The sequence below is a fragment of the Coregonus clupeaformis genome, chromosome 24, assembly GCF_020615455.1.
Source record: "Coregonus clupeaformis isolate EN_2021a chromosome 24, ASM2061545v1, whole genome shotgun sequence".
NCBI classification, from domain to species: Eukaryota; Metazoa; Chordata; class Actinopteri; order Salmoniformes; family Salmonidae; genus Coregonus; species Coregonus clupeaformis.
In genome coordinates, this window is record NC_059215.1 from 28462468 (window position 1) to 28479221 (window position 16754).

A 16754-nucleotide genomic window follows, 5' to 3' on the forward strand; every position below is an offset into this window, starting at 1 on the left:
GCATTTAAACCCAGTGGGACTCACTGCTGATGATTTTCATCTATTTTAAATGACAGAGCAGCGATGATAACTTGTGTCAACCCAAAATAAATCCATGCAGAAGAAGATGGAGGCTGAGCATATACTACCGCCAACTCAAGTCAGAAAGGCCATATCTATACAACACAAAGTCCCAAACTAGAGAAAGATCATTGATTTTCATAAAGCTTTTATAGAGTCAACTGAGAAAAGACCTCCATGGCTTCCACTAGCAAACTCATGGAATATTCAATCCTGTTTTTGACAGAAAAAGCATTCTACATCAAGCAACAACAAACTGTGAGCCATCATATTTGTGCATAAAATATCTAATAATGTAGGGAAAGCATTGTAATTTTGAATTTTGTGGGTGAGGTGGAAAAGGGATAGTTGTCCATCAATAATGAGCCTGGTATTGACAACTTCGATGGAAAGCTACTGAGCATGTAGCGGACTATATTGCCACTCCTATTTGTCATATCTTTAATCTGAGTCTGGAGAAAAATGTTTGTCCTCAGACCTGGAAGGAAGCCAAAGTCATTCCGCTACCCAAGAATGGTAAAGCACCCTTTACTGGTTCTAACAGCCGACCATTCAGCTTACTGACACTTAATTGTGTTTGACCAGATACAATGCTATTTCACTGTAAACAGATTAACAACAGACTTTCAGCATGCTTATAGAGAAAGGCACTCAACATGTACTGCACTGACACAAATTACTGATCATTGATTGAAAGAAATTGATAACAAGAAGATGACTGATGATTGTGGGAGCTGTATTGTTAGATTTCAGTGCAGCCTTTGATATGATTGACCATAAGCTGTTATTGGAAAAACATACAATACCAGTCAAAGGTTTGGACAAACCTACTCATTCAAAGGTTTTTCTATTTTTAAATATTTTCTACATTGTAGAATAATAGTGAACACATATGGAATCATGTATTAACCAAAAAAGTGTTAAACAAATCAAAATATATTTTACATTTGAGATTCTTCAAAGTAGCTTTTCCTTGATGACAGCTTTGCACACTCTTGGCATTCTCTAAACCAGCTTCATGAGGTAGTCACCTGGAATGCATTTCAATTAACAGGTGTGCCTTGTTAAAAGTTAATTTGTGGAATTTATTTCCTTCTTAATGCGTTTGAACCAATCAGTTGTCTTGTGACAAGGTAGGGGTGGTATACAGAAGATAGCCCTATTTGGTAAAAGACCAAGTCCATATTATGGCAAGAACAGCTCAAATAAGCAAAGAGAAATGACAGTCCATCCTTTCTTTAAGACATGAAGGTCAGTCAATGCGGAACATTTCAAGAACTTTGAAAGTTTCTTCAAGTGCAGTCACAAAAACCATCAAACGCTATGATGAAACTGGCTCTCATGAGGACCGTCACAGGAATGGAAGACCCAGAGTTACCTCTGCTGCAGAGGATAAGTTAATTAGAGTTAACCGCACCTTAGATTGCAGCCCAAATAAATGCTTCACAGAGTTCAAGTAACAGACACATCTCAACATCAACTGTTCAGAGGAGACTGCGTGAATCAGGCCTTCATGGTCAAATTGCTGCAAAGAAACCACTACTAAAGGACACCAATAATAAGAAGAGACTTGCTTGGGCCAAGAAACAATGGACATGGACATGAGCAATGGACATTAGACCGGTGGAAATCTTTCCTTTGGTCTGATGAGTCTAAATTTGAGATTTTTGGTTCCAACCGCAGTGTCTTTGTGAGACGCAGAGTAGGTGAATGGATGATCTCCGCATGTGTGGTTCCCACCGTGAAGCATGGAGGAGGAGGTGTGATGGTGTTGGGGTGCTTTGCTGGTGACACTGTCAGTGATTTATTTAGAATTCAAGGCACACTTAACCAGCATGGCTACCACAGCATTCTGCAGCGATATGCCATCCCATCTGGTTTGCGCTTAGTGGGACTATCATTTGTTTTTCAACAGGACAATGACCCAAAACACACCTACAGGCTGTGTAAGGGCTATTTGACCAAAGAGAGTGATGGAGTGCTGTATCAGATGACCTGGCCTCCACAATCACCCGACCTCATCCCAATTGAGATGGTTTGGGATGAGTTGGACCGCAGAGTGAAGGAAAAGCTTCAGTTGGTAGAGCATGGCGCTTGCAACGCCAGGGTTGTGGGTTCGATTCCCACGGGGAGCCAGTATTAAAAATGTATGCACTCACTAACTGTAAGTCGCTCTGTATAAGAGCGTCTGCTAAATGACTCAAATGTAAATGTAAATGTAAAAGCAGCCAACAAGTGCTCAGCATATGTGGGAACTCCTTCAAGACTGTTTGAAATGCATTCCAGGTGAAGCTGGTTGAGAGAATGCCAAGAGTGTGCAAAGCTATCATCAAGGCAAAGGGTGGCTATTTGAAGAATCTCAAATATAAAACATATTTTGATTTGTTTAACACTTCTTTGGTTACTACATGATTCCATATGTGTTATTTCATAGTTTTGATGTCTTCACTATTATTCTACAATGTAGAAAATAGTAAAAAATAAAGAAAAACCATTGAATGAGTAGGTGTGTCCAAACATTTGACTGGTACTGTATGTGTTATGGCTTATGTGTTACCTCTGCCATATAGTGGATTCAGAGCTATCTATCTAACAGAACAGAGAAGGCTTTCTTTAATGGAAGCTTCTCTAATGTTAAACATGTAAAGTGTGGAGTACCGCAGGGGAGCTCTCTTGGTCCTTTACTCTTTTCTATTTTTACTAGTGACCTACCACTAGCAGTAAGCAAAGCCTGTGTGTCTATGTATGCTGATGATTCAACATTATACATGTCAGCAACCACAGCTGGTGAAATCATTGCAACCATAATTTTTATTATTATTATATTATTATTATAAACAAAGAGTTGCAGTCAGTTTTAGAATGGGCGACCAGTAATAAACTAGTCCTATATAACATCTCTAAATCTAAAAGCATTGTATTTGGTAAAAATCATTCCCTAAGTTCTAGACCTCAGCTGAATCTGACAATGAAAGTCTGGTGCTGCAAAGAAGGACCTAGAAAAACACCAGCTGGCCCAGAACAGAGTGGCATGTCTTGCTCTTCACTGTAATCAAAGGGCTAATATCAATACTATGCATGCCAGCCTCTCTTGGCTAAAAGTAGAGGAGAGACTGACTGCATCGCTTCTTGTTTTTATAAGAAACATTAATGTGTGGAAAATTCTAAATTGTTTGCATAGTCAACTTACACACAGCACTGACACACAAACTTACCCCACCAGACATGCCACCAGGGGTCTTTTCACAGTCTCCAAATCCAGAACGAATTCAAGGAAACGTACAGTATTATAGAGCCATGATTGCATGGAACTCCCATCTCATATTGCTCAAGTGAACAGCAACCTGGCTTTAAAAAACAGATAAAGCAACACCTCACAGCACAAACCCTCTCCCCTATTTGACCTAAATATTTTGTGTGTATGTACTGATAGATGCTACTGAATGTAAATGTAATATATGAAAATGTTAATGATAAATGTAGGCCTAGAATAATAGGTCTCGCTCTGTTTTTTCTCTCTCTGTGTTTAACATTTATGCAGTTCTGTCCTTAAGCTGTTCTGTCCTGCTGCTATCACAACAGCTAATGGAGATCCTAATAAAATACCCCCCCAAAATACTAACGTGCTACAAATATTTAATCACATTCCAGAATAAATCAGACAAAAAGGTTGGTGTTCGGTGAAATCCCATCTCTACCTCCATCACCAGAGCTTCCCCAGGCCTTCACCTTTTAAGCATTCATGTAAAGGATTATAACACAGCTAGCGGGGAATAATTGATCGGCCCAACTGAACAGAAAGAATCTCTCTTACCTTTTTGAGGTGTCCGCTGCGGGTTCCCACAAACACCACTGAGTGGTCTCCATAGGTGTAGGCTGCTACTGCTCCCATGCCGTCTACGCGGTCATCATACAGAGGGGTCCCCTCTATCACCCGTAGACCCCCCAGAGGCTGGTTCAACACCAGCCCACAGAAATCATCCCCAATCTGCTTTGGCTGCAAAACAAAACAAGAAGGGGACAATGTTCAGAATGTATCAAGGTATTGGATCAAATGTAGCCTATTTACTAATTTGGGGCCTGGAATACAGAAAACGGTAATAGGTTTTGGGAGCTTTCTTTATACACCTCTAGGGGTACATAAAGAAAAATGACCATGCCATCAATTATTAAGATAAGAAATGTAATAAGAAATACCCCTCTGAGCACAGGTGAAACTGCACATTCATGTTAAATAGAGATATTTATTTTTGCTCCGAAAGCTACCCACTGGGCACAGATGTCAGTTCAACGTCTAGTTTTGATTTACATTTGGTTGAGTTGTCAACTAATGATAATTCAACGTGAAATCAAAAAACAATTCTACATGTCATTGGATTTAGGTCGAATATTTGTTTGAAAAAATACAAAATTCCCTTATGTTAACCACTTTTTTCAAATCCAATCAGTTTTCCACGTTGATTCAATGTCATCACATTGAATATTTTGGTTGAAATAACGTGGAAACAATGTTGATTCAACAACTTTTTGCCCAGTGGGTAGGCTGACCATGTCAGTCTGAAACATGCCGTTGTGGGAGGAGCAAACGGTTGTTGATGAGCCTTTATGAAGGATAAATGTATCAAACAAGGCCTGTGCGAGAGTCTGGCACGCACACTCTCATTATGAGGTCAAGGGCTATCGCTGTGCATGAGAAGGGGCAGATAATGCAGATGAAGCAGGCCATAATTTATCAAAAAGAGATGATCTGCATCAGCTATGGGGAGCCCTGTTCCTCCTAATAAAAACAACCCTGCCTTCCTAAAGGGATCCAGGTCCTAAAGGGATCCAGGTCAGCTACTGACGCGCGTTGTTCTCCTCACCATCTGCCTTGCTCTGCCCTAAAAACTAACGAGGTGGGTTTGGGTGGGGGTGGGGTGCCCTCAGACATTATAAATGTACAGAACAGTTTTGGGAGAAGCTCTTCAACTGTTCCTGATTTCAATCCTTGAGACAGGTACCCTAATAAAATGCAATCCTTTAAATGCCCTGCTGTATTTTTAAATGGATCACAACTTAACTGTATGTTTTATGAGTTGCCTCAGGGAAGCTGTGAACCAAATAAATGATACTGTAATACAGTGATACGACTGGAGTCAGCTTCATAGGAGATATCCTTCTATAGAGATAAAATGTTCTTAATTTCTTATCCAGGATAAAGTTACTGTAATATAAATTGTTCAATTTGTCAAACATTGTATAGATCAGCAGGGATTTCATTCTGTAAAAAAAAAATTCTGGATGGAAGAAATACCAAAATAGTCATCATAGCTCATAAGGGGAGAGTGGTTAAGATATCATAGGAAGTTTAAAGTTTAAAGACATTCAAAGTTCCTCCATAGAAGCTGCTCCTCCATAGGTATAATTCTGTAGGCCTAATTCAGATAATGCATGTCATAACAAGATGCCCAGCGCTTTAAGGCAAGCTTCCTCTATCCTCTCTCCTCACCCTCAAAATGTCAGTTGCATTTCGCGCCCTACACTGTGACTGGCAGCACAGTGTGTGTGTTTGTCTTTCATTCTGATTAAACCATGCTGTTACAGCAAAATACAATTTGCTTTTCACGACTTTCCTATACAGATTAAATTGCTTACCCGGTCCACAGCAAGCTGCTCTAGCCACACTGATTGGTGAAATAATTTAATGTCGAGCTAAATGAAGAAAAAATAAAACATTTTGGGTACGAACCAGTTCAGAACATTATTTTGATGGTCGGAACATTGGAACGGAACGGAAAAAAAAGATGGTTCTGTTCAGAACAAAACGATTTGATTTGATTTTTTTTTCTTCAACCCTTGATTACAATTCTGAAATATTGTATAACATATGCAAATTAGGTGATATGTCATTACATTTGAGCATATTTGCATATACCGCAAATATATTTTTGTGGACACTGGATAAAGTCAGCCTAAATATTTTGGTTTCATTTTGTTAGGACCGGATTTACAAATTATTGATATATACACTACTGGTCAAAAGTTTTAGGACACCTACTCATTGGCTACTCACAGGGTTTTTCTTTATTTTGACTATTTTCTACATTGTAGAATAATAGTGAAGACATCAAAACTATGAAATAACACATATGGAATCATGTAGTAACCCAAAAAGTGTTGAACAAATCCAAATATATTTTATATTTGGCATTCTTCAAATAGCCACCCTTTGCCTTGATGATAGCTTTGCACACTCTTGGCATTCTCTCAACCAGCTTCACCTGGAATACATTTCAAACAGTCTTGAAGGAGTTCCCACATATGCTGAGCACTTGTTGGCTGCTTTTCCTTCACTCTGTGGTCCGACTCATCCCAAATCATCTCAATTTGGTTGAGGTCGGGTGATTGTGGAGGCCAGGTCATCTGATGCAGCACTCCATCACTCTCCTTCTTGGTAAAATAGCCCTTGCACAGCCTGGAGGTGTGTTGGGTCATTGTCCTGTTCAAAAACAAATGATAGTCCCACTAAGCCCAAACCAGATGGGATGGTGTATCGCTGCAGAATGCTGTGGTAGCCATGCTGGTTAAGTGTGACTTGAATTCTAAATAAATCACAGACAGTATCACCAGCAAAGAACCCCCACACCATGACACCTCCTCCTCCATGCTTTACGGTGGGAAATACACATGCAGAGATCATCCATTCACCCACACCGCATCTAACAAAGACATGGCGGTTGGAACCAGAAATCTCCCATTTGGACTCCAGACCAAAATACACATTTCCACTGGTCTAATGTCCATTGCTCGTGTTTCTTGCCCAAGCAAGTCTCTTCTTCTTATTGGTGTCCTTTAGTAGTGGTTTCTTTGCAGCAATTCGACCATGAAGGCCTGATTCACACAGTTTCCTCTGAACAGATGATGCTGAGATGTGTCTGTTACTTGAACTCTGTGAAGCATGTATTTGGGCTGCAAATTCTGAGGCTGGTAACTCTAATGAACTTATCCTCTGTGGCAGAGGTAACTCTGGGTCTTCCATTCCTGTGGCGGTCCTCATGAGAGCCAGTTTTATCATAGCGCTTGATGGTTTTTGCGACTGCACTTGAAGAAACTTTCAAAGTTCTTGACATTTTCCGGATTGACTGACCTTCATGTCTTAAAGTAATGATGGACTGTCGTTTCTCTTTGCTTATTTGAGCTGTTCTTGCCATAATATGGGCTTGGTCTTTTACCAAATAGGGCTATCTTCTGTATACCCCCCCTACCTTGTCACAACACAACTGATTGTCTCAAAGCGTTAAGAAATTCCACAAATTAACTTATAAGAAGGCACACCTGCTAATTGAAATGCATTCCAGGTGACTACTTCATGAAGCTGTAAAATACTAAAGACATACGTAAAAAGCATTTTTGGCAAAAAAAATATAAGAAAATGTTATCTAGAATAAAACTTTGACAACATATCAACAATTCCCTGTGAGTAAGTCTGGATAATATATCGAAGGATAACCACACAAACGTTGGTGAATGTAGATGCTTCTGAAGCTGAGAGAAATTTGTTGGTGTGTGGGAAGATTCTGACTTTCGGGAAATGGCAGTTAAAGGCAAGTACACTGAATTCAGCCTACCAATCACCAAATGCCTATTTTGACCCAATCACTATCTCTTAAAAGTAAGTTACTACATACTCCAGTTTCTAATGTTCTGTATTAAATGGGCTTTCCAATTATTTGTGATTCAATGTAGTGAGCTTTTGAAATGATGGATGTATGGCCATTTAAAAGTGTCTAAAATTCATGAAATCTTGATGACGGTAGTATGAATATACATTTACATAAAGTTTTTGACATGTTGACATGTACTTTTTTTTTGTTTTACTTTTTGAAAGTACTCATATTAAAAGTACCAAAACAACCAAAATCTCAAAATGTGTAAGTAGATGCAAAAATCTCTTTAAATCTTTAAATGTTTCAATATATTCATTGGGCTTTTGGGCTATTTAAGTTAATGAGGTATGGATGAAATATGCAAGTAAACCAAGCAGAATATTGGCTCCGGGGCTGGGGCCTGAGGCTGGATAGAAGTACTTCATTTGAAGTGGAATTACTAAAAAGAAATGGTGATGACTCACCGTGTTGATGCATGGGAGCTCCTTGTTGAGCAGCCATGGCAGGGACAGCTTGCCTTCCCCACGGTAGCACGACTTGATCCTCTCCCTCATGGCCAGGTTGATCTGATGCAGGGTAAAGAGACACAGGACTGTTTCCCGAGGCGGGTTGGCCCGGTTCTTCTGGCCCTGGGAGAACACCACAAACAGCACATCCTCGTCCTCAGAGAGCCCTAAGGCCTGGGCCAGCATCCGACCTGGACGGTGCTTGTAGGCGGACTGGACCAGCCGGTACTCCACCCCATCCTTGGTGCAACCCAGGGGGAACTCCACATACGAATAGAACTCGGTGTCATTGGAACACATCCGCACTATCTTGGAGGTGAAGAACTTTTCACCAGTGGCATCCATCTGGGTGAGCTGTGTGTCCAGCTGCAACGTGAGGAAGTAGATGTAGGTACGGCTGGAGAATCCATACACGTAGTAGATGTCAAACGCCGGGTAGAGGGACAGAGTGTCGGAGGGTATCTTGATTTGTGAGGACACAAACTCGTCCTGGTAGACCAGACTGAACATGTTAACACTCTCTTCATCAGCGACCAGCTTACGGCTGGACAGGGTAGGGAAATACTCTGACTTGCCATCGATGGCTGCACCGATGAACAGCCGACTGCCCCCCTTCTTCTCATTCTTCCACTTCCCTTCTGTTCTGTCAACCACCACTCCTGCCATGCCGTCGGCCTCCCTGGCTCCAGAGAGGTAGTGCTCCTTACGGTGATGGGGCTCTCCCAGCTTGAAGAGGTCCTCCAGCCGCAGGAACTGACACACACCCTGCCAGATGCTTCCACATGCTACCAGGCGGTTGCCAGCGTAATCAACCAGCAGCAACTTGTTGACATTGTCAGAGGACTCCAGTTTATGTGCACAGGCTCGGACGCTGGGAGGGGGGTAACATTTGGCGTTGTCTTCCACGGGGCCAGTCATGTGTGAACGCAGCTCTGTTAGGTTGGCAGACAGCTTATAGACCAAGTTCACTGCTCCCACATAGACCTCTCCCGTCCGGCTGTGCACTGTGAGATGAGTGAGGCTTGTGTCTGTGACCCTGTAGGTGCCTGTCTCAGGGGGAAGCTTGGTCGGGGCCATGGGGAATGCATTGTTGGTCCCAGATTGTAGAAAAAGGAAAAATATCACCAGCCATTTGGGTGTCATGATTGAGATCTTCTGGTGGTGGGGGAATAGAGCTCGTCACGTGAGCTTATTGCAGTCCTTCGTCCGTCTCAGCTTCAGTGGTTCATGTCTGAAATGAAAAACAGAGATTTGGTTAGGATAGGATATTTATTTACCTTTATTTCAACAGGGAAGTCATATTGAGACTAAAGTCTCTTTTAACAAATGAGGCCTGAACAATACAAAAACAAGGTACATACAACAGGCAATGGATTGCAGTACTGTATAGCGTCCGCTCTTCAAAGTTTAATGGCCTTTATGCACTCCAAAAAATAAGTAGTGGGAGAAAAAGCACATTCAATTTTCAGCACTTTTCAGTGACCCCCCCCCCACCAACTCCTCACTGTAGTCCATTTGGAGGTATTAATGACTAAATGTGCGAGTCAGCCACTGAGACAGCTGTGTGTGTGAGGGAGGTTTGGGGGAGTGTATTGATCATAGGGCTTCTGTTGGTGCCAGGGATTGTCACTCCCACTCCCTTCACTCAATGGATTGCTAATAAACTTTTATAGCCATCACCAACACTAATCCAGAGCACATTTGTTAATTAGGAAGTATCGCTACTAGGAAAAGAGAACGTGGCGACAACAGAAGATACACAAATGTACAGGGGTAAATTACACAAAGATGTCTGTGCTGTGATATATTAGTAGCCGACCACAGGATAATGCTACAGTGCTCAGTGGGTCAAACATCGCTCCACTGCTCAGCCATGATCCCCCCCCACCACTGATCAGAGCTGCCGGAATGAAAGAGGCTCAACAGCCTGGGTAGGACTGGGATAGGAAGTAGCAACACAGGAAGAATGGGCCTTTAGTCATCTGACACATTTCAGCAGTTTGGGGTTTCAGGTATTAGCAGCACACAGACAGACAGACAGACAGACAGACAGCACCTCTAGCTCTTACTAACCGCTACTTTGTTCTCTGGGTGAGGTGTCCACAGTGTATGGTGAGTTTCGGTAGTGAAGTTAACTCACAATAATAACAGTAGCTTTGTTAGGTTGCTGTGAGTGTAAACATCTTTGAAGAAGTCTCTGACCTCACTGTTTATGAGTCATAATATAATAATAATATAATAATAATATGCCATTTAGCAGACGCTTTTATCCAAAGCGACTTACAGTCATGCGTGCATTCATTTTTTTTTTGTGTATGGGTGGTCCCGGGGATCGAACCCACTACCTTGGCGTTCCAAGCGCCGTGCTCTACCAGCTGAGCTACAGAGTCATCATGTATTAGTCACAGAGAGAGAAGGAAAAAACAGTAACTCATCACAAATTTGGGTATTTAGTATTTTATTAGGATCCCCATTAGCTGTTGCAAAAGCAGCAGCTACTCTTCCTGGGGTCCACACAAAACATGAAACATGACATAATACAGAACATTAATAGACAAGAACAGCTCAAGGACAGAACTACATACACTTTGAATATCCAATCATCCATGTAATAGTGTTTTTCAAAAAAACAATTGTCTTACTAGCATTACCTACTCTACTTTAATGCGTTTTATGCCACATTCGACAACAGTTGGGGATATCAAATCCTTTGTTTCGCAAATGCATGCTTGTCAAAATAGTACTTTTATCAAAACTGATTACCTTCATTGTGAGAATTGATTTATTTGTGCTCACAGGTCTAAATGGATACGCATAGATAACATGCTGACCAGACCGCGCGTGCGTCAGCGTGCGCCATCGCACGCTTGTTGATTTTTTCCTCCCACACCAGACACGATCAGGACACGCAGGTTGAAATATCAAAACGAACTCTGAACCAACTATATTAGCTTGGGGACAGGTCGAAAAGCATTAAACATTTATGGAAATTTAGCTAGCTAGCTTGCTGTTGCTAGCTAATTTGTCCTGGGATATAAACATTGGGTTGTTATTTTACCTGAAATGCACAAGGTCCTCTACTCCAACAATTAATCCACAGATAAAAGGGTAAACCGAGTTTGTTTCTAGTAATCTCTCCTCCTTCAGGCTTCTTCTTCTTCTTTGGACTTTATATGTTGGTTGGCAACCAACTTTAAGATACATTACCACCACCAACTGGACTGGAGCATAGACCTCAATTCATCTTTCAATCACCCACGTGGGTATATGCTCCTAAAAACCAATGAGGAGATGGGAGAGGCAGGACTTGCAGCGAGTCAAGCGTCACAAATAGAACCAAGTTCTATTTTAACGCCTGGCCACGCAGACGCTCGCTGACGCGCACAAGCAGTGTGGGTGCAATGATTGAATAACACGTATGTGTACATTTATTTAGCAACACTCGCGCACGCGACATGTCCGGTCTGGTCAGCATGTAAAGAATGACATTGCAAGACCCCTCCTAATGATAGTCTCGTGTGAAAAGGGAGATTTTCCCATGTTTTTTTTTCTTTCATCCACCCATGCCACTCATGACAATGACTATGCTTCATGAATACAGAGAATGGATAGAATTATTACGCCTGCAAAGATCAGTGCAACACTTTCTCATTAGCAGCCACTATTTGATAAATCTGCCCATGAGTGTATTAAGTTTAATAACAAATGGTAGAATGTTTCAATTAATACAAAATATCTATCCGCTGCGAAAATGCTCAGGGACAGATAGGAAGAATTTACTTCAAAAGAGCAATTCTGAAGCTAGCGGATGCACCCTTCCCTTACACGTCTGTGACTCAAAAAAATATATCATGAAGTTCTGAAACAGAATAGGTGAGGCCACTTGTTGCCTTTAAATTCAGCGCAAAACCCCCAATAATTGTCCATTGTAATACAATGCTGTATTGTAGTACATTTTCTGACTTGTGGAATACTATTGAGCAGCAGTCACAATGATTTCATTACCATAGAAGAGAGAGGAACACTGGTGCCACTTAAAGCTGAATGCCTTAGCAGAAAATCAGGATCTGGAATCTCAGAATTCTAAAGCAGGGATGGTGCTACAGCTGAATCAAAAAGCAGACTCCAATGATTTACTTAAATAACAACTGTAAATAACATATGAAACCTCAGCAGGAAATAAGACCAGCGAGAGATAAAGACAGAGAGAGAGAGAGAGAGAGAGAGAGAGAGAGAGAGAGAGAGAGAGAGAGAGAGAGAGAGAGAGAGAGAGAGAGAGAGAGAGAGAGAGAGAGAGAGAGAGAGAGAGAGAGAGAGAGAGAGAGAGAGAGAGAGAGAGTGTGTGCAGTGTGTGTGTGTGCAGTGTGTGTGCAACCATTAACCACCTGAGAGTAAGCTCATTTGACAGTGATTAGGTTTAGTTGAAGACTTACTAGTGTGGAACATAGCCTATGGGTTTGTGATGCGATATGTAATAAGCTATAGATTCACTAGGCTATTACTCAATACCTACCAATGGCTTTGTTTAGGTCATGACATCTAAAACATTATAAGAATAGATCACATGCAATATTGTAATATTCTGATACATAATACAAATTAACAAGCGAGTTCAGGTTATGTGTAGTGGAATTCCAAGCCTCAGACAGCCCAACTCCACTCTTTCTCCATTACACCATCATTTACATTAACGTCTCTCTACTAGTGCAGTTGGATAAGATGAAGGATGGAGGGGATGAGAACATCAGAATAATCCTTAAATACTGACTGGCTGCTGCTGCCTGCCATCAAACTCAATCTCCTTTAGAGGTGGAGATGAGAGGGGGCCATGTTTTTAGATGAACGGTTAGGAATGGAAATAGTGTGTTGAGTTGAGTGTCTGTGAAACGTGATCTCAAAGAAGCAATCAGTGCAAACACCATTTCACTTAATCAAGGACTCTGAAAACATCACTCTCTCTTCACTCATACTTCTCTAATGAGGGTCAACAGCACTTGTTAAAAAAAAAGAATTGCTCTCTTTGCTAAATTAAAGATATTTTACACTCATGGGTACAGATGACAATACCAAGAATATATTTGAGAGTTTCATTTCAAAAGCACTCACCCCTACTCAACTTTTAAAAGTTCACATATGGGTCCGTTGGCCTCCTACTGCAGGGTGGCAGGTAGCCTCGTGGTTAAGAGCGTTGGGTCAGTCACGGAAAGGTCGCTGTTCCCAATCCCCAAAAAATCTGTAAATATGCCCTTGAGTAAGGCACTTAACCCTAATTGCTCTGAATAAGAGTGTCTGCTAAATGACTAAAATGTCTGATTAAGCAGTACCACCAAGATCTTTCCTTTTATAATCAAGTGATATTTTTGCCATAAAAATGAACATGTTTTGGGACGAATACAGCATATATTTATTTCTACTATAAGTACAGTAGCACTTACAGTATGTGATTATTAGGTCAAACACTCCGCCCAAGCTTAGGCTAAGCATAGATTGGTGTCTGTAGTTAGCCTTGGTATACATTCCACATGAATACATCTAAATCAGTCTTTGTGGGTTTTGTGAAACTCTGGAATGGTGCTATATAAGTCCATCACATCAGTGGAGAAAGGAGTTCATAGGGGACAAAAGAGGGAACTCAAAGTGTCATCTGATTGTTTCCTCTTTCTGTTATTTTAGTACTGTTTATCATCCTGTAGGACTGGAGGGTCAGTATTTCCCTCTCTATTTTCTCTATTACACCAGAAATGAGAACAGGAATCCTGGCTGAGACACTGGCCCAATGTTGTCCATTATTAACCCAAACCATTCCCCAAAGACCACTCACATGCATAAAGGAAACGAACTTATTGCACAGCTTATTACACAGTACCACAAACTAAACTAAGGAACAACAAGGATATGGAATGGCTAATACATTGCATAGGCAGATAGTGGTATAGTGCTAAGTTGAATGCACCAATTTGTAAGTCGCTCTGGATAAGAGCGTCTGCTAAATGACTTAAATGTAAATGTAAATGGTATGGAAAACCAGTGTGTGTTCCCATTAGGATGTTGCCTTTGGTCTTTGGTCAGATCATCATCATCATTAATAAATAGGTACCATTACTTTATCCATTAGAATTTCCAAGATAAAGCTTACTGTGAGCATGAGCATCAGCACATGGTGTTCACATTGTGAGTGTGGCTATAACACATTAGGTAACTAGTGGGTAAATCTATTGTAGGTTGCTCAATGTGTTTCTGCTCTACTTGTAGCCTATCATTTGTAACCACATAGGGTGTGTCCTTTAAAGCCATTCCCTGGCTGTTACCTTTGGGAAGAGGGGGAAAGAAATCACCTGCCCAGGAAAAATAAAAACAAAAGATATCATTAAAGATAAAAGCAAAGTGTGTTATGTGTGTTACCTCCTTGGCAGAGCAGGAGCAGACAATGGAGAGGATGACATTAAACTGAGAAACGGCTTGCAGACAGAAGCTATTACCAATGTCTGTGACTCTCCTTGCCAACTAAGCCTGGACCTTACTCAGCCAATGATATCATGAAACTCGAATGCCCCTTGTATACAATGACAAATACAGGATGGAATCTTGGTTTGGTGATTTCAAGATCCCATGTCTGAACTGGCTGACCATATCTGCTCTCTGATATAGCTAAGCCAATAGGTTTTGAGGTATGCAAATGAGTGTATTAGGTGTTCCATAGCCTTTATTTCACCACCAATTTTCCCATTTATGAGTGTTAGCTGTAGGTTTTAGGAATAGGCTAAAGCACTAAGAGTTCCATTCAAACTCATTCATATAGGGAGTGTAAAGTGAGGGTGAAAGAAGGGTGAAGGTCAGTCCCTCCATTAGTTTCTTTCCTTATAATCTCATATTATCTGGATTAGTCTAAAAACTGGCATTATTCTGCAGTGCCGACATTAAAAGACAACCAGACATCAGACAAGTGCCTCTTTGTGCAGATGTTTTGAGGCACATTAACAGGGCTGAACAGGGCGGCCCATGTGTTGGCCCTGCGTTAATTGCAACCTCCCTATAACCTGTGGTTTAAACATAATTGTCGCCAACAGTGGCTATAATCTTCATTGTTAAAATACACATTGTACCGTCGGCAGTTTCCTCCCCTATGAAAACCGTCAACATTCCATAAGAATGAAATAGGCTACGTGATTTGAAATTGCATTATGAAGAAATCCATTGTCTTACTAATTGAGAAGGACATTTGAGGCAATGGGTAGCCTATGAAATTATAGCTATTCACAGAAGGGAATGTGTTTCTAATTCGCGTCCACATTTTTCTGATAACAAATGTGAAGTCACGTGATAATATTTCACAGGAGCTGTTACAGATGTATCAGACAGTAGTAGCCTGTGTGAAAACAACCCGAAGACGAATACACCCTGTTCGTGTAGCAGCCAGGTAATCCAATTGGCTGGTCCTGCTTGGAAGACTATTTTGTAGTCACATAAAAAGCACAGATTCCCAATTTGATAACATTAATCTGCCAAGTTAAACGTTAATGACATTCAACCTATATAATAGTCTACTGTGTTTTGGTTTTATCAACACTCTAGGAAAATAACCTACCCATGATGTTATCAGATGCAGATGTTGGACAATAATTAATGTATATTTTGTAAATAAGAAAATGAACTATGTATGAAGACCAGGGTGTTCCCATGTTAAATTGAATGATCATATGGCAAATGGATCTGTTTTTCAATCAGATAAATAATGTTTTTAACGCCCCCTTTGTTCTGAATGCAACCGCCGCGGCTCCTTCCATCACACACTATGCAACATATCCAGCCAAAGCCCGCACGCATCCTTTCAAAGGGCATGATAAAACTAAAACATGCAGTCCTACTAACTATTGCTTATGAATATGTTATAATCACTTTCAGGATACAAACTGCATGGTGTTTTAAAAGCCATATAAAGCCCAGTCATGGTTTAAAAACATGCTTCGGAATCAAACCCTAACGTTACTCTGTCTCAGCTGCATAAGCATCGTGAGATGAGATCGGTAATGAAACACAGGCTCATGGACCTACCTGTATTGAAAGTGCAACAGTTACATCCACGACCACGTACAGTTCTTTTTCCCGCGGTTAACACATAGGCCTATAATTATTTGTTAATTAAATCTGTGCAAAATCCTCGAAATAAACCAGCAGGGAATTCACCGCTTGAATCGCATGGCAGTCTCTAACCATTAGGAACGGTCTTGCTTTCTTCAGGAGGAGCAAGGCTTGCGTAGCAATCCCTTTATGGAATGTACCACTTCCAACAAGGGGCTTCAAACTCACTATTGTTCAATAAAGCATAGAATAAGATCAAATACGATTGATACACTGAGTTACTAATGAACTATTACATATATTTAATTACAATACACATTTTTGTATTCACTTTTGGTCTCTATGTATTAGAATTATATATGATCACATTTGGCATGTGCTTAAATCTACCCTAGTAGCCTAGTTGGAACAGGCTCGCCCATAATTTAGTATTTTTCTACCAAACCCAGTCCCAGATGTTAGG

General features: G+C 40.9%; 1 protein-coding gene across 2 annotated transcripts in view; it reads right to left on the reverse strand.

The window, feature by feature from the left end:
- Positions 1–16423, reverse strand: part of LOC121538364 (plexin A3) — a 128658-nt gene extending 112235 nt beyond the window's left edge. For both annotated transcript variants that reach the window (XM_041846295.1, XM_041846294.1), the window contains exons 1-3: positions 16265–16423; positions 8171–9443; positions 3875–4057 (exon numbers count right to left, since the gene is read on the reverse strand). In XM_041846295.1, coding sequence (XP_041702229.1) covers positions 3875–4057; positions 8171–9355 — 1368 coding nt within the window. In that variant the 5' untranslated portion in view covers positions 9356–9443; positions 16265–16423. The remainder of the gene's footprint in view (positions 1–3874; positions 4058–8170; positions 9444–16264) is intronic.
- Positions 16424–16754: the final 331 nt, after the last annotated feature.